A 25,812-nucleotide genomic window follows, 5' to 3' on the forward strand; every position below is an offset into this window, starting at 1 on the left:
TGCAACTATATTAACGGCATTTTTAAATCCTAGCTATCGTAAACATTTTTCGATGTAACAGTATGCAGAGGGTGCTGTTACCCATCCTCTGGAAACTTGTGAGCAAAGCAATCCTATGCAATTAAAACATAAATTGTGAATTATATAAGATTGTATCCGTTAAATCGAATCCGATGATCAAAAGTCACTGTCTTCCTCCGCTATATGGACTATTATTGCTTACGTAGAAAAAATAGATAGTAAAAACAACGTGACATCTTCTACCCGCTTCTTTGATAAATCAATGACTTGACTCTACCCTTAGAAAAGAAGAGAATAAGTTAGCATAGAAAGAGCTTGTTGATTCTATCAAGGCGATACGAGATGGATACGATGTTTAGAATGAAGATATATTAATACTCTTGAAATAAAAAGACTTATGGAAAACAACGAAATATATGATTTTTTTTAATAACTTTATTGTAAATCTGTTTAACAAGTTCACTGCGGGCCCAATTTTGAAGAACTTTCAGCTGGTGCGGCTGAGATCGAATCAGCCTCAAGCTGAACTTCCTAGTAGTGCGGTTGAGGCCTTTTCTGCCTCATGTTCAACAATATTTTTTTACAATATTGAGTCAATGCTTCGCAGACATAAAGAATACTATATTTGTGTTTGTCATATCTCATACGGTTGAGTGTAAACAGCCGCCGCACTAGAGAGAAAACACGAGTTTTACGCGCCGCACCAGTGCAAAGTCTACCATGAGGCTGAATCGACCTCAAGCCGCAGTGAACGTGTTAAAAATCTTTAACAGTTGCCCAGCTATATGTTCGATCAAAATTAATATCCTGTAACAACCCACCTGAACGGTCTTGTTTCTGGACAGCAGTTCCACGCGGCGGCGGTGATCGGTCATGCGGCCGTGCAGGCCGGCAAGAACCGTGTGCCGCGCGCTGATCGCCTTGTCCCACGTGATCATCGTATTCTCCACGTACCCCAGCTCCAACACCACCGCTCGCATCTATCAACCCTCAACATTAGCTAACAAACTATCCATAATGTCACCTATAATTGAGTAGGCTTCAATATTTAATGGAATCAGGCGTTACTTCGCGGAAGTCCATCCTAAGTAAGAAAAGGACCAATATTTAGCTACTTCCGCACATGCAGTGGTAGTTGTGCAACAAAGTGTACCGCCCGCCATCCCGCTGATAAATGCGTATGCGGCAAACAACGCGAATTACACAACCACCACCGCCAAATCACTCAACACGTGTTTCATCCCTCCACGGGGCATCTTCAGGATTATGTTACACTGATTAGTGCCAAACACAGAGTAAACAGAGTATTTTCAGAACACATAGTAATAAAAAAAGAAACATATCCCATCAGAAATCCGTCAGTGTTTAGCTGTTTAAAATCTTGTCACAGATATCTTTGTACTATGATCTTTTTAGATGTAAATGTATGAAAGATATTGTATTTAAAATATAATTACATTCATTTCGTTTTCAATTTTTCCGCGTCGCAGCTTGCACATTGTGTTCCAGAGACCTTCGTCCATAACGGATGGCATGTTGCTAACTTGATCCAGTTGATCCAGCCTGGAACATTGGAAATTAAAGCCTTGGTTATATAACCAAGGAAGTATGGTATATACCATTAAATACGAGTGAAGTTAGAATTATATTTGTAAAGGAAAACTTTGGCTTTTGTACTAGACACTGTATACAGTTTTATATACGAACAGATTTTTTCCATCGTGAGCCAATTAAGCAATTTCAACCTTCCAAGTCTATATACAGCCGTCTGAGGCGCTATTGAGACATATAATACATGTACGTTGAGTTAGTAAAACTAGATAAATCATTTATGGCGCAATGTATATGTAAGTACAATAAAATTTGATTTGATGAAACAATAAAATGATTTGATTTGAATTTCAAACAATTTCAGATATACCACTGGAGAAATTTAAAATCAATATTATTGAAAAAAAACGTATATCATTCTATCAAAGAATACTATGCTGATGTTAATGCGTGGAATTAAATCTTACTCAGGAAGCTAATTATTGTCGCGCGCTCTTTTTAAAACTATATTTGTAAAGAGTACTAAAGAGTTTTGTGTCTTATTAAAAGATATTTGTAACACTTTATCAATTTATTTAACACACGAACAAATTTTTATTAGCGCTTGAGTGCGAGCAAAAAGGACATGCATTTGTCGTAGGACTCTGGGGCGCAATGTGCTCTGCGACCGAGTGAAAGCGGGCAATAGAACAAAAGCGCAAAGGAAACAAAAGAAACAAAAGAAACAAAAGGTCTGCGCCCGCGTCACCGGTGCGTGCATGTGCTCGCTGCACTAATTCGGCACACTAAGTTCGCCCGTCGGCTACGCTCGCCCACAAAATCTTACACCTATTATTCATTCAGACATCACATCAGTATATATACGACTCCCACAGTACTGTTCAGTTTCTCGCAGGCTTTCAGTAGAACTGCCTTACGAGCAATGTAACGTTGCTTGTTTTTTTATGGTCTCCGCTATTGGCTCGTATCTTTGGGAAGGACAGGGTCCTTTTAATTTCATCTAATCATTTTTTCACATTTCTTTAATTTGCGCGCTACTCTTGCATTCTTATAATCTTTCGTACTACATGATTCTTTCCACATTCCTTCTGCCATTCTCTTTCATTCGATATCATTAATTCCTCACCTCATTCTTCAGTTTTACATTTCTTTATTTTATTTTATACATTTTGTTCTCATTTTTATTTTGCTTTTTTTACTATTTTATTGTTTACACTTATTCTTATTTTTAACTTATATTTCTACTGATTACTCTTTCTGCAATTTTCCTGCAAAGTTCGAGGAATGTTGGTCTCTTTTCTTCATCCTTTATTATCGAGGCCATTAACACCTCGTAGAACATTATGACAAATGTATACATTAACAATTAAACAAATAAAAAGTAATATATAAGTGGAAGAAACGTCACATAATTTGTAATGCAGTAAAAATATTTGAACACTTGAAGGCGTACGGTACATCTCAAGTGGCGTGGGGTTGTGGAAGCGCGCTAGTGGGTCAGCGGACCCTTGTTTATCCAACCACAGGAGTGATGATCCATTGCCCGGGAGAAGGATCCGGGCCTCGGTCGCGTTCTTCATGTAACGTCTCACGTATCGACGCACATTCTCTGCCCCTACTATCTGTCGCTGCATTTAGACTTTGTACTACTAGAAGTTATTGACCTATCGCATTTCAATTAATGTTACATATTAAAGAAATACATTTTACACAGTATTGGAAATAACTGTTAAAACTTCACGTTCACTTCTATAAGGCTTTTGCAACTAATTACAGTATATAAACCCTTTAAAAATAGTTTGTCTGCTTAAAGTCGGACTAAGTTTAAGTTCTCACGAGCGTAGAAAGTCCAGTGCGTCGGGGGGTAGCAGTGGAGGACGGGTTCCAGCAAGAGCTGCCGCCGCCAGTTCATACAGCACGCATGCGCTGACACCCGCACGCTGCTGCCATTTCGGACGCTTCCTACAAAACGTCGTCACATACTTATGTTATGAACAGTGCGGTTATCTGAGTTCTCTACCGGATCAAATTAGAAATGAAGAAATTCGTAGAAGAACGAAAGTAACCTATATAGTCCAGAGTATTATCGGGTCTAAGTTGCAATGACCAGGTCAGAATATACGGCTGCTAGTGCCTTAAGGTTCTGGAGTGTAAACCACGAACCAGCGAGCTAAACGTGGGGTTTACCCACAAGGTGAACAGATGAACTTGTAAAGGTGTTCGAAAAACATCAGTTGCCAACCGCTTCATACTAGTCTTGTTAGAAATCTATCGTGGAAGTCCATGTTCAACATTAGACATTACACTTCTGAAGTGATGATAATATACACCAATACCTCACTTTGCGTCGTGGTTACGTTCCAAACAAAACACGACGCAAATTGAAACGCATCAAAGTGAATTAAGATTTTCTATAGCAAACCACGTAAAGATCGAAGATAGTTTCCAGAGTCACGAAAATACAACTTTTTAAAAAGAAAATTGAACAATGTAAACATTTAAAAAACAAAAATATTATAACTCTGACAATAAATAAATTGGAATAATATTTACCTTTTTTGTAACCAGATACAACACGCACAACACACTACATTACAACGCACTACCTAATTGAAACTGAACTCTTAAAATTAGCAAAACAAAGTGAAAATAAAACTGTATTAAAATTGCGTTGATTTTTAGTTACAAATGGAATCCCCGAGTTGATGGCATGGCGCAATTAGAAACAAAAGTGTTGACATCTTTAAAAAAATATAAAAAATTAAAGACTTGAACCCAAAACAACGCAACCTCGAAAATCTAACGACGCACTGTGAAAATTAGTACTGATTAAGCAGCGACGCAACTTCGAAAAAAACGAAACGACGCAACGAGGTATTGGTGTATAATGAACTGATGATACTGTAGTTATATGACTAAGATAATCTATCATCATTCTCTTCATCTTTTCAGCCGATGGACGCCCACTGCAAAGCATCAAAGATCGCCTTCATGACCGGTTTTATGCTGTCCGTATCCAGCGACTTTTCGTGATCTTAACAATCATCAGCTACACCATATTCGTTGAATTCAGGGCTAATTGAAAATCTTTAGTTAACGCTCATGTCCAAATGAACAGCATGGCTAAAATAGATATAGGTTAGTAATAAGAATACAATAGAGATATTTAATGGAATCAGACGTTACTTTGCGGAAGTATATCCTAAGTAAACAAAGGACCAATATTTAGCCACTTCCGCACACGCAGTGGAAGTGTGATAAAACTCTGTTTAGCACTAATCGGTGTAACATAACTCCTGAAGATGCCCCGTGAAGGGGTAAAACATGTTTTGAGTGATTTGGCGGTGGCAATTGTGTGATTCGCATTGTTTGCCGCATACGCATTTATCAGCGGGCTGGTGGGCGGTGCACTTTGTTGCACGACTACCACTGCATGTGCAGAAGTGGCTAAATGTTAGTCCTTTTCTTACAATATAGATAGTCGGATTAAACTCACTTTATGAACTTGTAGCACTGATCCACAACGATAGGAGACAATTCCCCGAAATGATTTCTGAAAGACTTCTCAAAGAACCGGTCCTTCTGGGCTAATGTCTCATACGCCGCCATGCACTCTTCCTTCTGATCCGATATCTTCTTGCTTTGCAACATTAGATTCTCCACCTCTGCTTCGTATTTCGCTATGTCATCCCTGTGCAAATCAAACGTGTTTCTCAACGTGTTCTATTAAGATACAAATGCTTTAGACAAACATTTATTTACACACTTTATTATACAACATAGATGATAACTAAAAACAAAGAAACAATTTATATAAAGGTACAAGAGGCGGTCTTATCACTAGAATTTTTATTTTCCTTTCTTCTTTCTTTCCTCACAAATTCTTTTTCCCTTCCGCTCACACTCTTCTCAAAATCTTTCTTCTTTACGTTCTGATCTTTTTTCTTACATCACCTTTCTTTGATTATCTACATTCAAATATTTACTACCTGCCCCTTTATTTTATTCCTTACTTTTGTTCCAACCAATGTTCCGCTGCACTACTTCTGTGGTATTTTAAAACATACGTGTACACTCGGAGCCATAAAAAAAGTGAAGTTCATAGAAATAGTTACCTCATCTTCTCGATTTCTTCTGCGAGCTCGATGCGATCCAAGTTAGTTCTTCGCAGGCGCATTAAGTTTAAATTCTCTTGTCCAATCGTCGAATCTATCTTTAACTTCAACAGCCACATTTCTTTTACCTAATTACATGACCAAATCATAGCTTTATTTATAATTATTTTATCTCTTTCTTATCGGATTCACAATGAGATGATGCCCATAAGTATTTAGTAAATTTTAAACGGTTTTATTTAGTTCGACCCGTACGGAATTTATTTGGATCAAAATTAGAAATTGAAGCACCTTTCCGTTGTCAGATTGATCTGAAATTTGGTACATACATTTAATTTAGATGACAATACAATATAATAAAATCAATAACATTATAAATCTAAGATGGCCGCCGATACAAAATGGCGGATTACGTATTTTTCCTTAACACCCTCAATATGGGTAACAAATGAAAGGGCTATACTAGTAAAACACGATGCTTATGTCGAAATTTAAAATTCAAGATGGACGCCGTTCCAATATGGCGGACTAGGTACATATTTTTCCACAACCACCTCAATATGGGTATCGAAAACCGTTTAACTTAAAAGTTTTTTAAATGTATTTATTGAAAATGTATATCTATATCATAACTATACAGTGTGATTGGTTATTTGTACAAAATCTTTAAAGGGGGTAATATATAGCTCATTTATCAGCTATATGCTTTAAAACTTTTGCAGCTCTTTTTAGTTACTCTATATAAAGCGATCGCTAATAATGCGACAGACCAATAACTCCTGGCATTATAAAGACTGCAGAGAGAGTAAACAAAAAAAAATGTTGTAAACGCTTTTTCTTATCACGAAGTTATTTATTAATTCTGACACTATTAATTTTTATATAGGGTGTATCATACATTAATAGATAGAAAATGAGCTATAGATTCAACCTTTTGAAGGTTTAACACCTATAGCCAATAATACTGCTTTGGTGGAGTCTAGATTAGTAGATGTTATGGTGTTCCCCTACCATAAACGGGGCCGTGAGTCGTGGGAGTTTAGGGTGAGGGCCCTAAACTCCCACTAGCTTCGGCGACTCTCAGGCGGACGATGGTTCGACGTGGTCATGAACCATTGTGATAGCACCACGAGGGTTTCGGGGGCAGCGTGAGCCATACACGCATACCCCGGGATGGGCTATCTAAAATAGCACGGCGCGAGGGAAGACTGCGTAGCGATCCCTGACCGGGAGATACCGCGGTCCTCCGTATAGCGCAGAGGGCGATCACCAGGAGGGTTTTAGTGGGTAGGAATCCTACATACCCCCTGTCCTCCCCCCAGAGGCGGGGCATCTTGAACATCCGGAAAATTTCCCCCCCGAAACAAAAGAAAGGATTAGTAGATGTTGACTTGTTTAATGTTACATACATAGATCCACAATAAAATCGAACAGCTCGATATATGCGGTTTAGCGGTACATCTAAAAGGGGAATACCCCAGAAATATAATTCTTTACATACATCAGACGAAAGGGATCGCGCTACTTTTGTCTGACGATTTTTATTGTTTAACCAATGTTTTCATAATTTCAAATCGTATAAATATGGATTAAGCTTCATTATACACACTTCTACTTTGAACTTTTTGTTGTTATTCCCTCCAAGACCTACCGATCCCAGGAAGAATCACACAAACTTACAATTTATGTCAGGAAATAGTTAAAGAGATAAAATATTGTTACAAAGCAGTTACAGAACCCTCTAAACAATAAACACGGAACCCTAGGATCAAGAATTACTGTAAACACGCATGACCTTGAAGTTAGTCATAGATTTTTGTGTACGGTTCTCGGAAATTCTAACCGAATACTATCTCGAACTTACTAGAACCTTCTCCGTAGTATAAATAGGTGTACACCCCATGTCGACAGTTTAGTGTTGTTTTTGAGTTATAAGATTGAGATCTACGATTAGTGATACAAAGTGAATATTTGGTAAGTCATTTGGACAGTGATTTCTTGAGCGATTTGGAAGCGAAGTTTGGATTAAGAGAAAATATACTTTGTGTTAAACTAGGGTGACCATCTGATTTGTGAATAAAGGATTCCTTACGAAACAGTTTTGTTTCATTCCGAGTCAGAACCCACAGTACATATTAGTTACAGGATATAGATCATAAATTGACTCTTTTAGTTATTTGCTGTTATACTATACATATAAATATTTTGCAAGTCATACACAGAATTTTTAATTGTTATAACATTTAACTTTATCATTTTAATGCATCTGTTTTATGTTGGCTTTTCTTAGTTGATATGTGATTAAAAAACATAGATGCGTCTATTGAATGCATTTTAATTCTTGAAGGGGATTCCCCTTTGTAAACAGGAGTATAAGAATGGTGGACTTACCTTTTGGTTGAATTTCACGATACCCTCGTTGAGAACTTGCGTCAGCTTGGCGTACTCCGCGTGCAGCATCTTCCTGTACTTCTCCCGTTCTTCGTTCCGGAACGTGACCTTCGCTTCGTAGTCGAATACTTGCCTTAGGTCGTCCTCGTTGAAGTGTTCCGGCTCCTTCTCCAACTATTTTCCGAAGATGTACAGTATATATATATATTTATATATATATATATATATATATATATATATATATATATATATATATATATATATATATATATATAAATAAAGAAGAATTTACCACTTATAGATATCCTTTAGTTCAATGGCAGACAACTTTTCTTAGTACAGAAATATTACTTCTATATGTAAAATATTTAAAGGGATAAATGTACATCTTATTTATTAATAAAAAGCTTAAAATATAATACAAGTATTTTCAATAATCTTGTATAAACTGAATACTCTGAAATCTGGTAATATAAAGCCTGCAGGGACAGATAGTAAACAATAATTAATTTTAATATGTGTATATATATATATATATATATATATATATACATATACATATTTTAAAAACCCTATCTTCGTACTATAATATCAATACGTTATTTATTATTTAAAGAATCATTTGATTTTCGCATAATGGTATACATTGGTGGAACATGAGCATTCACCTCTTAAAGCTTATATTTAACCAATACTACTGTATATGCATATATTACTGGGTGTCTGGTGGCAGATTTTTACATAAAAAAATATATTCGTTAAGAAATCAGCACAATTGTTTCAAGTTACCTGCGGCATGTGGCGCTGAATATAAGGCTCCGTTTTGTACAATGTATGAAATTCAACTGAAAATATTTAGCTAACTTATTTTTTTTTAAATTATCCGCACTTTTACTCTATCGTTTAATGCTTTTATTAAAACTATATGTTAAGTATTACAGTTTTTATTTAGATTTAATAAATGAAACCTGCTACCGGACATCTTGTATTATATGTACATATTATATACCGAAGCAAGATTTAATAAACAAATGTGGTTTAAATGGCGCTCCATGTATCACGAGTACATACCATACAAAGCGGTTTGGGGATAGGTTTTTTGATCTCCTCATGCCATAGCTTTTCAAGCACGCCGTCCATCATGTCGATTAGCGCGCGTTCGCGAAAGTCGTCGGGCGGGCCTGGTGGTGGTGGTGGAATGAACACTTGACTAGGGCTCACGTATGGTGGGATGCTACACTGTTGAAGAGAACAGATTTGGTTATATCCCATCTCTAAACTCCCAATTTCGTAGCACGAGTAGCAATCATCGAAACCATCATGCCATTTTCCAGCCTACGAGCGAGGAGTTGAATAACTAAGAGGATCTTTTAACTCATTTTAATGTAGGAGAAATAGCCTCAGTAGAGCTTTTGATAGAGATTTTTGTGGGATACTACAATATCGAAGAGAATATACTTTGTTACAATAACAGAACCAAGCTTTAAGGGAATCAGACGTTACCTTGCAGAAGTCCATCCTATGTAAGAAAAGGACCAATATTTAGCCACTTCCGCACATGCATTGGTAGTCGTGCAACAAAGTGCACCGCCCGTCAGCCCGCTGATAAATGCGTATGCGGCAAACAATGCGAATCACACAACTGTCATCGCCAAATTACTCAACACGTGTTTCACCCCTCCCCGGGCTTCTTCAGGAGTTATGTTACACCGATTAGTGGCACTCTGTGTTTGGTACTAATCTGTGTTTTGCACGACTACTACTGCATGTGCGGAAGTGGCTAAATATTGGTCCTTTTCTTAATAACTAAGCTCGTTACTAAAACCGGCCCTGGGTCCAAAAGATGTAGCTGTGATGCAGTCTGCTAAAGCCATTGGGTACGCGTCATGGGTGTATTGTGACACTCATATCAATTTCTTCTTGGTAGAAGTGTAGCTTCCATTGTGGGAACTGTATAAATCTACTAAAAAATGACAATACCGCCTTCTATCATCACACTATATATACAGCGTGATGATAGACGGAATAGATGATATATATATATATATATATATATATATATATAAAGATAGCGAATAGCGTATACAGTAGAAGTGTCATAAGAGAGACCATCAATGTGTATAAGACTAGTCAAAATAAAAACTTAAATCTATGATAATATGAAAATAAAGTAAAAATTAAATGAAAAAATACTTTAGCCGAATTGTAACGTCCCTGCCTCACACAAGGCATGGGAGAAAACGAGAAGTCCCCAAAAGAAGGAGCCATAAGGAAATAACTTCAGAGAATCTTATTATATTCGACTGACAGCGTAATTACGTCTTGAGTAATCGACGAGAAAACTCCATTTGTTCCAGCGACAACTGTCTCTCTCTCTCTGTCTCTGTCGGTGTGTTGTAATTTATGCCCCCCCCCCCCACAAGAAGAACTACAAATATTCCTCTACATAAATCTCATCTACTCTACAATTATTCTTTATTTAACCGATGATCAAAAATGAATGAAGATGATAGTTGATGAAGTCACCTCCTCCGGATCGACTTTGATAAGCCTGTGCGGCTGTTCCTCCTGACGCCACTCGGGATCCGTTATACGGGGCGCCAGGTGATGGAAACTGCCTCGAAGGTCAGACAACTTGTTCAGCTCTGGAAATTTACCATATCATGTTAATAAAACCATAATATATATTTGAAGGTAACGCTTATGAGGTGTTGCATTGTATTTTGATACAAAATTGTTTTCTAAAATTTTATATATTGTATGACAGACGTAGCCCTAATATATAAAGTTGATTTACTTACACGACTTATACAAGATGTGTTTTTATAGATATAAAAGCTAAAAAGGGGTCAATGTATAGAAGCTTTAAAAATAGAAGATAACGTTATTATGACATAGTATCAGAAAGCCTTTTAAAAATTCAGATTACTACCAATGAAAATTAAATTCAAGAAATTTATTAAGCAAAAACTCCGCCGCAAGGCATATCAGTATATTTCCGAGCATGTTTACAATAAAGATGTTTGTAAATGAAATATTTTCATAATTAAATTTTTTTTATACTAAAAAAAATACAAATCCCACTGAGTTGCTTGTTATATATGTATATATATATATGTGTGTGTGTGTGTGTAATAAGAAACACAGTAGGGTTTGTATTTTTTTATCGAACTCCATACTTTTATATATATTTAACATACAAACATATATAATCCATATATGTATGATATATATATATATTATGGTATTATGATACTTAGAGGGCGCTGCAGGGCATTCCATATATTCAATCCTAGATAATTAATGCACAAAGAACGAATTATATCAGATTGTTTCATCGAACCAGCGACCGCGATCACGTCTCAGTCTTACATCTATGTTATCACTGCTCAATAATTATATATTGTTTAAAATACTATATACATATATATAAAGCACTATATCTTAAACAAGTTCTTGGATATTTACTGTGGTAAAAATTATTAATTTGTTAAATTCTACTTACCATCAACGATAAATCGAAGTCGCGCGTTCCTATCCATGACGAGTCCGACTTCACGGATTTTGAGGTTCATGAGGTCATTGAACTCCTTGTTGAACCACAGCCGCAGGTTTTGCGAGTTGAGCTAAAAAAAATAATCATTGAAATAGACGCAGTGGTATTTCTTTAAATTACTACTACTACTAACAATACAACACGGGAGGAGTCAATAGCCTCCCTGATAAGCGAAAAAGACACCAAACAGTCATTCATCACCCTCTGCAGAAAAATCGTAAAAAATGCTATGGAAAGAAATAAAACGTAAATATTGCAAATAAATAGATAATGAAGACAAAATAAAAGCAAAATAATGTACAGTACTGTGATATAAAATAATTATAGAATTTAAGTTATAAAAATGTGATATAAAATAACAATGTAATTATGAAAATGTAAAAAGAAAAGAGGAATGAATGAAAGGTGATACAGGGCAAAAGGGAAAGACAACAGAATTGTGGCATGAAAGAATAGACCGAAAGACAATGTGAAGTATGAAAGAAGAGAAAGTAAATAATAAAAAATTATGTGAATAATTAAATTTGCTCGTAAAGTCCCTGTCCCACAAAAGATAGGGGGTACGAGAGGCCCCCAATAGCGGGGGCTAATAAAAAAAAAAACTATACAGTTACAAAGATTATATATTCGACTAACACGTTGACTGCCAACAACGAGATAACTCGTCGATTGGGTTTTCTAGGACGCCAACGACGAGTTATCTCGTCCTGAGTTTATTTGCAATTTTTGTGCAGCTACGTATATACCCGTAATATATCAGTGCTAATATAAATATCTAATAGATTCAGGCGTTACGGAAGTCCATCCTTAGTAAGAAAAGGACTAATATATAGCTACTTCCACTATGTAGCAGTAGTCGTGCAATAAAGTGCACCGCCCGTCAGCCCGCTGCTAAATGAGTAATCTCAGGAGTAATGTTACACCGATTAGTGCTAACAACGAGTCTACTCGGGTTGTGTTGTGTTGAGTGATTTAACGGTGGTAGTTGTGTTTCGCATTGTTTGCCGCACGCGAATTTATCAGCGGGCTGGCGGGCAGTGTACTTTATTGCACATCTACTGTTACATAGCGGAAGTAGCTATATATTAGTCCTTTTCTTACTTAATATAAATAGACGGCTTCTGAGAAAGAACAAAAAAATCAATGCTGTACGAAAAGATTCTTAAAAAAAAAACTTAAAATAAAATTGTCATTTTAGGCCAGATTTCTAGTATTGCCTTAACAGTCAACGTGTTAACTGCATAATGTATTTATTCATAGATCAAACATTCAAATCTCTTATACTGTCATTGCATCTCTATTTGAGAACAAGTCAATATTTAATTTATAACAATCAGGTGTTTACAAAATATGTATAGATATACAATAACCAATTTCAAGCATATCAAAAACTTTTTCTATTACACTTGCGTGCAAGCAAATCGACTCACCCTCCAAGCGTGCATTCGTAGTCGTTACATTTAAAAATGCAAATGTATTTAAAATATAAAATTATGTTTTCGTAAAGCTTAAAGTTGGACAGACTATATAGTTAAGGGTGCGAGAAGTCGCTGATTGCAGGCAGCGCAGGAACGATAATCGTGACGATCTTTCAGGGAGACCCATACCTTGTAGTGACCGTCTATCAGCTGAAAAGAAAGAAGGAGATAGCTTACAAACTTAAGTTTCCTTCAACACCATTGTTATAAAAGTCGGTATAGGGAATGAGAGGGCGGATCAGTTGGCCAAGGATGCGGCCCTAAAGAGTAAAAGAAGACCTGAATAAGATGCCCCGTTTCATTCGTCAAGCGCCAACTGAGACTGGAGTCGCTCGACGAATGGAACAGGAGGTATATGGAAGGTACGACGGCTTCAGTGACGAGGATATTTTTCCCGGACGCCATTTCAGCCTACCGCGTGCTCCGCAGTGTCGAGATGGATACGGTCTTGGCCCAGCTCTTCACGGGTCACGGGGGGTTCTCTGAGTACCTTCACAGGTTCAAGCTCAAGGAGGACCCCTCGTACTTCTGTGTACCGGGCGTGGGCCAGACCGTGGTCCACCTTGTGGCCTACTGTCCGGCGTTCGGAAGACTGCGCGCAGATTCCGAATGCCGGATGGGCAAAAAGATAGAGGAAAGTAGTATCTCGGCTATCATGCAAGACGAAGGGGAGAGAGAATGCTTCCTCAGCTACTGCAGGAAGGTGGTGATAAATGCAATAGATAAAAATAAAACAAACACTAAAATATAGAAATAAAAGAAATATAGTAGTACCAAAAAGAGTGCAATAAACAGTATAATATAAGATAATAATTATAAAGAAAATACGTGTTAAATATTTGAACAATAAATGTAAAGTTGCAAAATAAAATAGTAAGGAAACCTAGAATGTAGTGTTTGAGGATGGATGTATGGCTAATGGAATGAAAGGGAAAGACTGGGAAAATTGTAGAATAAAAGAAACAGTACGACAGATAAGATGATACATGAAAGAGAAGAATGATAATAATAAAAAATATGAATAAATTACACGAGATAGGGGAACGAGAGGTCCCCAACAGCGGGGACCATATAAAAAAAAAGTCGGTTTAATACTTGGAGAGCGCTTAGATAGTGAGCCAATTTATTTGCACGCGAGTGTACAATCGCGACAAGATAATACAATCAAGTAAGAAATGACCTGATGGGTGTCTAACCAGTGCCAGGTGTTGCAGCATGTCCATGTGGATAAAGGAGTAGGAAAGCGTCTGAGGTAACATCCCCGGCGGCACGGTGACGAACCGGTGAGTGTTGGTACCAGATAGAGCGTAGGGCTGGCCTTCCACGGAGCCCGATGCACTCGGCTCTCCTGCCGCCATTTGACTCTCAACACTCCTCAGACCAGAAGGCATTGAAGGCACCGACTCCGGTCCGGTCACTCTGCGTGACAATGAAAACAAATGATGAACGTATTGTTACGTACTGTGAGTTCTGGCTCAAAACACCACTGGTTCACAAGGAGTCCTTTATTCACAAATCAGATGGTCACCCTACTTTGACATAAAGTATAATTTAGTTCGCTTAGTCTAAACTTCGCTTTCAAATAGCTCAAGAAATCACTGTCCGAATAACTTACAAAATAGTCACTTTGTAACATTGATCGTAGATCTTAATCTTATAACTCATTGCACGGAATGTATAGCCCCCGGGATTCTTATAAAATGTTTTTAAATAGATACAGAATGTTATCATTGAAGGATCGACATTCTCTAATGGAAGCCACTACACTTAAAAATATTTGTGGTGGCCATGTTAACTGTTCGGAACTGTTGTCGGCTTTTTAAAAAAGAGAATAATAAATTTATATAAATTTTAACGTGTTGTTTCTGGTTACAAAAAAGGTATATATTTTTCCAATTTATTTATTGGCAGAGTTATATTATTTTTATTTTTTAAATGTTTATTTTGTTGAATTTTCTTTTTAATAAGTTGTATTTTCGTAACCATGGAACCTATCTTCGATCTATACATAGTTTGCTATAGAAAATCTTAATTCACTTTGCGGCGTTTCAATTTGCGTCGTGTTTTTTTTGGAACGTAACCACGACGCAAAGTAAGGTATTGGTGTATTTTATAATCAACATATAAACCGATAAAGGCACACTGTTGGACATAGTCATCCGCCAAAGTTCTCAAGCGGCATCTTCACGCGACCTTGTCTATGTCATCATCCATCTAACGGGGGTCTAACCACGCCGTGTCCACTGGCTCGGAATCGTTGCTCCAGAACCTTCCATCCCCAATTGCACGTCGGTTGCACGTGCTACATACCCCACCTACTGCCACTTGAGACGATCAATTCTTCTAGCTACGTCGGATCATAAATCTCATACCATTCATTAATTCTGGTAAACATGACTTGCAATTTTCATAACATCTAATTATACAGTAAGGTAACAAATATATTCACCGATTTATTTACATTTTTAGATATAATATATATCTTAAATAACATATGAAAAGTAAAAACTGTGCAGTACGTATTGAACTACAACAAGCCAGCTATGTTTTGGGGTATGCATAAATTCTGTTAGAAACATCGGAGTACTTACTGCAGACGTGTGACCTCCGGCGCCGGAGAGGGCGTGTGCTCCTCCCAGGGTCTGAACACGTCTGCCTCATTCTCCATCTCCAGAGCTCGCAGCGCTTCCGTCAGCTGCAACTCAGGCCACTGTTCGCGTTGGTTTGGCAGCACAGCGAAGTTCTCCGCCTGCACCAACGCTTCATAATATATAATTATACATATAAAATTGAATGTGAGCTAAAAATAGGTAAAGAAAGTAGACAGAGAGATCATTAAATATTTAATGGGATCAGGCGTTACCTCGCGGAAGTCTATCCTAAGTAAGAAAAGGACCAATATTTAGCCACTTCCGCCTTCCGCCTTCCGCCACTCCTGAAGATGCCCCATGGAGGGGTGAAACACGTATTGAGTAATTTGGTGGTGGCGGTTGTGTGATTCGCATTGTTTGCCGCATACGCATTTATCAGCGGGCTGGCGGGCGGTGCATTTCATTGCACGACTACCACTGTATGCGCGGGAGTGGCTAAATATTGGTCCTTTTCTTACAGAGAGATCATTGCCTCCCTTTCGTGCGACGATGAGTGTCGCCTACCATTTCTGAAGAATTGCAGAAAAACAATAAAGAAGGTAATTGAGAGAAATAAAAACTAGATCAAAACTATTACAATAAATAAAGGTTCGGGTAAGATGGAAGGAATACACAAATATTTAAGAATAGAAAAAAAGTATTAAAGTTAAATATTTTCAAAGTAAAGATGATAAATAATATGTAACACTTAGGGAATAGAAAAAAAAGATGAAAGGAGATGGTTGAATGACAATAATACTTAAGGAGTCGAAAAATTTTATGATGGATGAAAGAAAGAAAAAGCATGAAATATACAGTAAAGGAAGAAAGAAGATAGATGTTAATATGTAATTACATTTGTTTGTTTATTTTATTTTACCCCAACCTTTAACCACCAAATATAGAAAAATTGGAATATTTTATACAAATAATAAAAATATTTATCAAAAGAAGCAAATGATACTTGTTGTAACAGCTCCTAATAGATAACGTACGTCTGTTTGTATTTCGTGCGACAGTGATAACGCTCTACGAAGCCGAAATTAACCGATTGTCTCTTTCTGTAGTTACTGTAGTATAGTAAATACTACTTTATTAGTTACCTCAACATAAGTAATTAACTCTTTTGTAAAGGACCAACAAAAATTCACCACGAATTCTAAATTTTAAAATTAATTTTGTGACCATGATTTATGGGACAACCTTCGTATGTTCATATCATATAAAGTATTAAGCTGTTTCAGATCCAAAGTATTTTCAATAAATTACTTAAAAGCAAAATTCGATGTAATTACATAATAATGGCTGAAGACTGCGAAAATTTTGACCCTTGGCGAACCCATCGTATCCCAGCAGGTTTTCTTGATCCAAGCGGTCACTTTATCCTGAGCCCGGATTCGAGCCTCCGTGTCGAACTTGATTTCCTCGCGTTCCTTCTCAGCCTGCACAAAATACACAATTAACACGTTCACTGCGGCTTGAGACCGATTCAGCCTCATGGTATACTTTGCACTGGTGCGGCGCGTAAAACTCGTGTTTTCTCACTAGTGCGGCGGCTGTTTACACTCAACCGTATGAGATATGACAAAGACAAATATAGCTTTCTTTATGTCTCCGAAGCATTGACTCAATATTGTAAAAAAAATGATTGAAACATGAGGCAGAAAAGGCCTCAACCGCACTACTAGGAAGTTCAGCTTGAGGCTGATTCGACCTCCGCCGCACCAGCTGAAAGTTCTTCAAAATTGGGCCCGCAGTGAACGTGTTAATAGAAACTATACTACACCGCAGGCACAGGACTTGATTCGTAATTATAACAGCCTAAGCGGAGGTCCTTGAACAGAGGTCCTTGCGCCTCTTCTCTATAGTACGTACATATAAGAACTTGACTGTATTCTAAACCGGTAAAATATTTAAGTTGAGATGTAAGGGACGAGATAGGCTAAGCGCTTTCAATGCTCAGGAGTAATTGGCGGCATTTGATATGGCACGTCAGATATATGTTTATTCAGAATAATCTGTTATAAAGATAATGTTTTTAATGATTTTTTTAATCATACAAGATGATTTATTAGATAAATAATTTGCTGTCAATTAAAGTCCGATACGGCCCAGCCAGAAATTTACATTTACAGAAATAATAAACATCGAAACAAAATTTAATAATTTTATCAAATAAAAACTACAATAGTAATAAAAAAAAACTTCTAAGGTAACGGCACCAGTAGTTGACCACTTAAGAGCGCTGCTAAAATGTTTTTTTTATTGACCACATACATTCAAATTTTAGAATATCAGTGGGTGCTTAAAGGAAATTCTTATACCCTTTAGATTAAGTTTTTTTGTTTTTAGATTAAGCTAAGAAGTCTTTCAATTTAACAAATCGTAAACACTTAAATTTTTATTTGATTCATATTAAGTTTTTGCTTCAGTAGTTGACCAATCAAAATCTGAAAAGTATTAGTAATTGACCGTATTTAGCATCAGTAGTTGACCATATGAATAAAAACCTACTTTTATGGTAAATATGACCACACATATGTCAAAACTTAAAATTTTAATTTTCACATAGAAAAAATATAATATTCAGTCACGAAATCAAGAAACGTGCCTCACAGTTGAATCCTGTCAAAAACTTGTATCGGCTCCTGCTACACACAATGCGCTTTAGTTCTGAGCTTTCCGCAGTTGTAAATAGATGAGAGCAGCTACTTATAAATTAATTTTTTAATTAGATACGATAAACACAACGCTTATTATTTAAAATTTCATACAAACCGGTCAACTACTAGTACATGGTCAACTACTAGTGCCCTTACCTTATAATGATAAAGTTTCCATCTATGTGCGATATTAAAACTGGACAGATATTGTTCCGTAACCACCGTATTCGCCTGATTTGGCACCGTCCGACTTTTGGATATTCAGCAAAATTAAAAGATCAATGCGGGGACGCCGCTTAGACACGATTGTTGAGATATAAGCCGATTCGAAGAAGTTCTAGAAGGATATTCTAGAAAAATATTATTCTGACTGTTTCGAGGACTGGAAAATGCGTTGGCGAAACTATTATTGAATCGGCATTATTTTGAAGTGATGAAATTGATTTGGAAGAATAAATAAATAATTTACATTTTATTAACAAATGCTTGTTAATTTTTGATCACAGTATTATACCTGCTTGAGGCGCTCCTTCTTGTTCTCGGCGTGCAGGTTGAACTCAGACATGGACAGGCGGTGTAGAGGAGGAGCTTCCAGGTTCTGCTCCAGGAGTGCGACGACACGTGAACGCACTGCCTCCAGCGCACGCACTGCCTCGTCGCGTGCGCTTTTGTAGTCCATCGCCTCCGTGTGCACTCGCTTGTCCTCTTGCAAGTCCAGGTAGTTCTCTGGACAGTCATATATATCTCTTACTCTTTCTCTTACTCTTGTTAAAGTATTTTTAACACGTTCACTGTGGGCCCAATTTTGAAGAACTTTCAGCTGGTGCGGCTGAGGTGGAATCAGCCTCAAGCTGAACTTCCTAGTAGTGCGGTTGAGGCCTTTTCTACCTCATGTTCATCAATATTTTTTTACAATATTGAGTCAATGCTTCGCAGACATAAAGAAAGTTATATTTGTCTTTGTCATACCTCATACGGTTGAGTGTAAACAGCCGCCGCACTAGAGAGAAAACACGAGTTTTACGCGCCGCACCAGTGCAAAGTTGACCATGAGGCTGAATCGACCTCAAGCCGCAGTGAACGTGTTAATGAGCAATTCTGTTTATCAAAAATTCTGCTTCTTAAATAAATTCTGCTTCTTAAATAATTTCATTACAATAGATGTAAATTGCAGGGTATTGAACAGTTGTAGCTCAGCGATTGAGGACTGAGTCTTGCAATGTAGGTCGCGATTTCGACTTCCGGGATATAATCTTATATAATTCACACTTTGTGCATTCAATATATAAGATTGTTTCTGTTCTCAAACAAATCTTCAAAGGATGGGCAACGGCGACCTCTGTAAATAATATCAAAGGAAAATCTCCTTCGACCAAAATGTGTCGTCCCTACACCACACGGCAGAGAATACGAATGGTCCTCAAAAACAATGTCTTTTAAAAACAAAATAAAAAAGGGGTTACAGAACGTTACAAAATGGATGGAAGTGACTATTACATAACACTTACTATCAGAAATGTTAAAAATAATAATCTTCTCAGGATCATCCAGGATCTTCAACTCGGGCGGTTCTGTGGTAACTTCAGGTATCGTGTCCGTGGTGGCCAGTCCCGTGTCGGAAGGTTGTGTTGCGTTCAGCATGGTGATGGCGACCGTACCATTTCCACCCAGGTGAGCGATGTACTGATTCTTGGAGTCTATCAAAGCTTGATCAACTCCGCTTTCGTATCGATGTGATACAACCAGCTTCAATTCTAGTATGTAAAAGAATAGAAATAGATAACTTAAAAAAAGATTAGATTTTATTGTAATTGGTTCTCTTCTCTTGAATCATCAATCGTTTGTTGACGCATTTACATGTTAGCTAGAATAATGTAAACACGAAAAAATAAATTACGTTTCATTTGAAAGAGCAACTGTATAATTTCCGGCCGGCTATTCTCAACAGATCAGCGTTCCGGTGGTATCTTACTACTTATAATGTTAAAATAATCAACTATACAAACATGTATGTAAATGCCTACTTGAACAAAGATATTTTGAATTAAGAATATTTTTTTAGGTTTAAGTCTACACAAGAGTCCTGGCTCAAGCTTATGTGGGATTTCTATCTACTACAATTCAAAATATTAAAACTGATGCTTCATTCCAGGGCATAGTTTCGTCAGTAAGAAAGGGACCAATAAATAGCTAGTTCCGCTATGCAGCAGTAGTCATGCAATAAAGTGCAACGCCCGTTAGCCCGCTGATAAATGCGCGTGCGGCAAACAACGCGAGTTCCACACAATTGGTTCTTGCCCACACATCATCGAGTAATTCAGTCTATTGTCGTTTATGTAGACAAAGATGATTAAGTGTTATTTTGATGGGAAACGAACAATCTTACATTAACTATATATACTCGTAGTAGTAAACAAATATGAAAAATTGAATGTTGAAGTTATAGAAATCAAAGGTAACCTCTCACCGTACTCGACAGGAGCGTCTGGCTTCCTCATGATGACGGTGCCGTCATAGCTGAACGTGAGCAGAGCACCCTTGTTGATGAACGCCTTATACTGCTTCAGGTCATGGCCGGAATCGAACACTGGACCCATTTTCACCGACACAGTCACACCTTTCTAAAATCGTATGTGAGAAGTTCAAGCCAAATATTGATTTAATGAACTGTATTTAATTTACAAATTTTAGAACACTTCCTGACAGATAATAAAGAATAAATATTTAAATTTAGTAGGTATAGATATATATAAATATATACAGGTTAATACATATGTATATTTATATATATATCACAGTTACAATATGTAACTAATTGTATAGTTATGTACTTTAATTGTAATTTACATTTAATTCTTGAAATATATATACACAGTCATGACTTGCAGCGTTGGGGAAAAGAAGAGAAAGAAAGGAACAGGAAAAAAAGGAAGGTTTTATAAAAGTATAGAGAGACATAATAAATATACAGACGAAACGAAGATAAAACATAAGGGCACAGTTCGTGCTTAACGAATAATTATATAGGTATGTTTAGGAGTAAAGGGAGAGGTTCTCTATTCTAAGTCAAAAAGAAATCTGTTGTATGAAGTAAACTGCATATCTGCGCCATACGCAACGTCGCATTCCTCCATATTGCATGCCTTTTTATGCATCTGCTGCAATGATATCGTGTAGCTCTCGCATGGCGCATATATTACGATCCTAGTGCATTTCACTAGCACGAAATCTATTGTCAGTTATTTCAACATCGATATGGACTTCAGTTAGCAAGCGGGCAATATAATATATACATTAATGTGCACGCCACATATGTAAGTTTACCCGAGATTATGGTCAATTAAATTCTACCCACTATATTAGTTGAAGCAGGTACATTAGGTGAGGTTTCCTACTCCATGTTAATTTGTTAACATGTGCCAGATGAGATGGTCAAACACCAGACGTTGGTAGGAATATCACGTCACACGAACTCTTGCGTTTATTACGCGGACATGACACAAGATGCGGTCATAAGATTCATGAAAATGGGAAAATCAGCACGGATATGCGATCTTAAATATATCATCGGTGTCCCTAGACTGAAAACATAGTAAGAAAAGGATCAATATTAGCCACTTCCGCACATGCAGTGGAAAAATGGTACATACATGCAGTGGTGAGAAACTCTGTGTTTGGCACTAATCGGTGTAACATAACTCCTGAAGATGCCCCGTGGAGGGGTGAAACACGTGTTGAGTGATTTGACGGTGGCAGTTGTGTAGTTCGCATTGTTTGCCGCATACGCATTTGTCAGCGGGATGGCGGGCGGTGCACTTTGTTGCACGACTACCACTGCATGTGCGGAAGTGGCTGAATATTGGTCCTTTTCTTACTTAGGATGGACTTACGCAAGGTAACGCCTGATTCCATTAAATATGATAACATAGTCACACAAGATCGGTAATGGTGATGGCTTGCAGTGGGCATCCATCGGCTGATAAGAAGAGGAAAATATGCAAATCGGACGCACGTCTCCAGCCATACGCAGCACGTGCATCTGCGTGGTGAGGTGCGGCACTGCAAGCGCGGTGTCTTTTTGTGCTAGGGGCAGCAGCTCGGCGTATGGTCCTTGCATCTTGCCCGCGAATTTGTTGTCCTTACCGCTGAGCGCGTCGATGCAGATTATACGCTCCCCTAAAACATCATATTAGAGTAGCAGCGGTCATTAAAAAGAATTAAGCTCCTCTGATTCTATAGACATTCTTCAAAATAAAACTCCAAATGAATCTCGATTGTTAAAGCTGCTAGCCAAAGGAATTTTACAGCTTTACAGGTCCGTGAACAGGCACAGGATATATTTATAATAGAACAAAACATTACTCACCACACCACAGCACTGCGTACAGTGTGGGCGAACCGAGGTTGGATCAGGGTCCGTACTTGGCTCGCCTGTGGTCCACGCTACCGTCCCAAGCCGCATATACAACATCAGCAATACACAGATATACTCGGGTAGAGCGGTTTACTACGTGCGCAAGACTTTGTACAACTTGAACGCGTCCCTTCCGCTCCGTGAATTCAGCTCCGATGAAGCTATAAAAGCTCCCGGACTGACAGCATCAATATCAAGCGAGAATAAGAAGATTCGTGACCTTGAAAAGTATATTACTGGGCACTTGTACCTTATTGTGCGACTTGGGATGGCAGCGTGGATCTCTCGGAAATCTGAGGGAGGATCCAGATCGCCCATTCGCGGATAGGGGGCGTAAGGCCCCCGGAAACAGATCGTGCGGTTTGGTGTGTAATCTTTTGTTTTATTATGACGAACAGTGTACTATGCGATGTATCGCAAGTGCAGCGGCTGTTTTCTACAACGTATGTAATATGGTGCGTGGTTTGTGTAAACCTTGTGATAGGAGTGAGATCTATATCGGAGTTTTAATTGACCTCTTTCATATCAGAAAAACTCCAATTCACAGCACAGTAATTACTTAAATCCACTTTTAATATTCTTATAGGCCAACTAGCATAGTTTCTACTAGACAACTTATCACTTCGATGGTTATCGAACGAGTGATCGAGCTCCCGACACAATAATCCAAACGCTGTTTCAACCCCACCACTCTTAATTCTTTTACTCGAAGTTGTCACAAAAGAGTGACATGGTCGAATGGTGTTGCCATTTATGAAAAAAAACTACCATTTATAAAATTTTTACATTCAATTGTTTTTCTTTTTGACCTAACTCTCCTGACCAAGTGTTACTTGTAGATCTCGTAAGTTTAAGGCTGTAAGGCACAGGGGGCGACTAGCCTTGGACCTCCTTTAAGGTAGCGAAGCAAGAAGGCTTCCTCTAGAGTATCGACTTTGGCCGCTATCTACAACTATTTATTTCCAGTGATAAAAGTGAGGCTGACACTTGCGGCTGCATATTGTAAATTACGTTCAGTACATTTGTGTTCTAAGAGAGTACATTAGCTGTTTATACTAAATATGTCGGAGAAACGGACTCAATAGTGTTTTTAAAATGCGTATCTCCATGCGAATCTAATATTAGACTAACAGTAGACAATATCCTAGACATCATCAGGAAATCTAAGGCAAGAGTTCTTAGATTATTGTTTAAAATTGGTCTAAATAGTTATGGATAGAAATAAGACATAGATATAAGTATGATGATACGATATCGTGGAATGACAATAGAGATATATTATGTGTATCGTCCAGAGAACTATAAGGTTAAGTAGTAATTATTGAACTGTAAATTGTACTAGAACCGCCTTCCTTTATCGAGTAAGAAAAGGATCAATATTTAGCCACTTCCGCACATGCAGTGGTAGTCGTGCTACAAAGTGCACAGAGTGACTGTTTGGCACTAATCGATTTAATTCGCATTGTTTGCCGCATACGCATTTATCAGCGGGCTGGCGGGTGGTGCACTTTGTTGCACGACTACCACAGCATGTGCGGAAGTGGCTAAATATTGGTCCTTTTCTTACTTAGGATGGACTTCCGCAGGGTAACGCCTGATTCCATTAAATATTACTTTATTGAGTTGCGGAATGACTTAGAGTATAATATTAAAGTATTAATTATAAAATATTACTATTAAATATATTGTAACAGAGCCGACGGAGGGGGATTTTAGCCAGTAAGAGTTTAGCACTGCCTAGGCCCTCCATTCTCAGGCGTCCTATGCAGGATTTTCCCCCTTTGTCTTAAAACTTTATTTAGTGAAAACAGGCTCTGACTCCGTTATAGGTATCTATGTAAACAAAATACTAGACTAACAACGTAACAATGTCTTGAGAAAACCCAACACAAGGCCCAAGCCACAACCACATGCTGTGTCGTCGGTGTGTCAATATCAAATGGTTACAAAATATGTGACTACCCTACAAAAATAAATTTACAACTACTTTACTAAAAATCCCACTCACCAATGGAGTATTTGTCTGAGAAGAGGACCAGGTTGAAGGAGCGCATGGTGTCGCCCACATTCATGAGGAGGCAGTTGGCCAACCCGCGTCCCAGCTCCGTATACCTGACTAGGGTCAGCTTGTAGTCCTTGGACAGCTACTCATGAGGAAAAAGAATTAATATTAAAATTAGTTTGAATGGGACACTGACTCCTTGAAGGATATGTTCTAATCTTTCAAAAGAATAGATTTTGGAAAAAGTTCCTTCGTACAGTACCCGGCGATTAATATTGCATATCGACCTTTGGAAAGAGACAATCTGCTAATTTCGAGCAGACCCTGGAACCAAGACCCACGAAGGCGTCCTTCTTTACCAACGCCAGGTTGACAAAATAATTTATTAAATTTTAATTGCATGCTCTCTCTCTCTCTCTCTCTCTATCTCTCCCTTTCGGAGGCACAATCCGTACGGGACCCTATTTAATACTTTGATCTCAAAAGGTTGGCGAACTCTGCATATTGGGCCGACTCTACCCTGAACAATAAAATCATATTGCTTGCTTTGTAGTACAGTCGGCGATAAATAATGCACATCGACCTTTGGAAAGAGACAATCGGTTAATTTCGGCTTCGTAGAGCACTATCTCTGTCCAACACTGCTGTTTTGTCAATCGGATTTCGTGCGACAGAGATAGTGCTCTACGAAGCTGAGATTAGCCGATTGTCTCTTTCCAGAGGTCCATGTGCAATATTTATCACCGGGTGCTGTATGTAATTTTAAATGTACCAAATCTCATTATTAAATTCACTTATTTTGGTATAGAGAAAACAAATAAAAAGTGGTCCGAAGCAAAATTTTACAAAGTCATTTCTTTTTTTAATGTAAACTTTTTAGTTTAATTTATTACTTTTTATCGTACACACTAGAAAACATAAACATAGTTGCATACTAGTTCAAAAACGTACATTTGACCGCCATATTACACGAGACAAATTTTATACACAA

General features: G+C 37.7%; 1 protein-coding gene across 1 annotated transcript in view; it reads right to left on the reverse strand.

Moving 5' to 3' along the window:
• LOC137921994 (cilia- and flagella-associated protein 43) overlaps positions 1-25,812 on the reverse strand; it is a 40,253-nt gene that overhangs the window by 4,917 nt on the left and 9,524 nt on the right. The window contains 18 exon segments of the mRNA XM_068764805.1: positions 843-1,001; positions 1,479-1,584; positions 3,409-3,534; positions 5,069-5,263; positions 5,688-5,815; positions 8,079-8,252; positions 9,150-9,317; positions 10,605-10,723; positions 11,584-11,704; positions 14,309-14,582; positions 15,332-15,337; positions 15,743-15,861; positions 17,038-17,184; positions 18,920-19,131; positions 19,914-20,159; positions 20,873-21,026; positions 22,418-22,581; positions 24,828-24,963. Of these exon segments, the coding sequence (XP_068620906.1) occupies positions 843-1,001; positions 1,479-1,584; positions 3,409-3,534; positions 5,069-5,263; positions 5,688-5,815; positions 8,079-8,252; positions 9,150-9,317; positions 10,605-10,723; positions 11,584-11,704; positions 14,309-14,582; positions 15,332-15,337; positions 15,743-15,861; positions 17,038-17,184; positions 18,920-19,131; positions 19,914-20,159; positions 20,873-21,026; positions 22,418-22,581; positions 24,828-24,963 (2,754 nt within the window).

Source organism: Battus philenor, unplaced genomic scaffold (genome assembly GCF_028537555.1).
Source record: "Battus philenor isolate CCGP_79_NKW_IND1 unplaced genomic scaffold, ilBatPhil1.0.hap1 SCAF_2, whole genome shotgun sequence".
NCBI classification, from domain to species: domain Eukaryota; kingdom Metazoa; phylum Arthropoda; class Insecta; order Lepidoptera; family Papilionidae; genus Battus; species Battus philenor.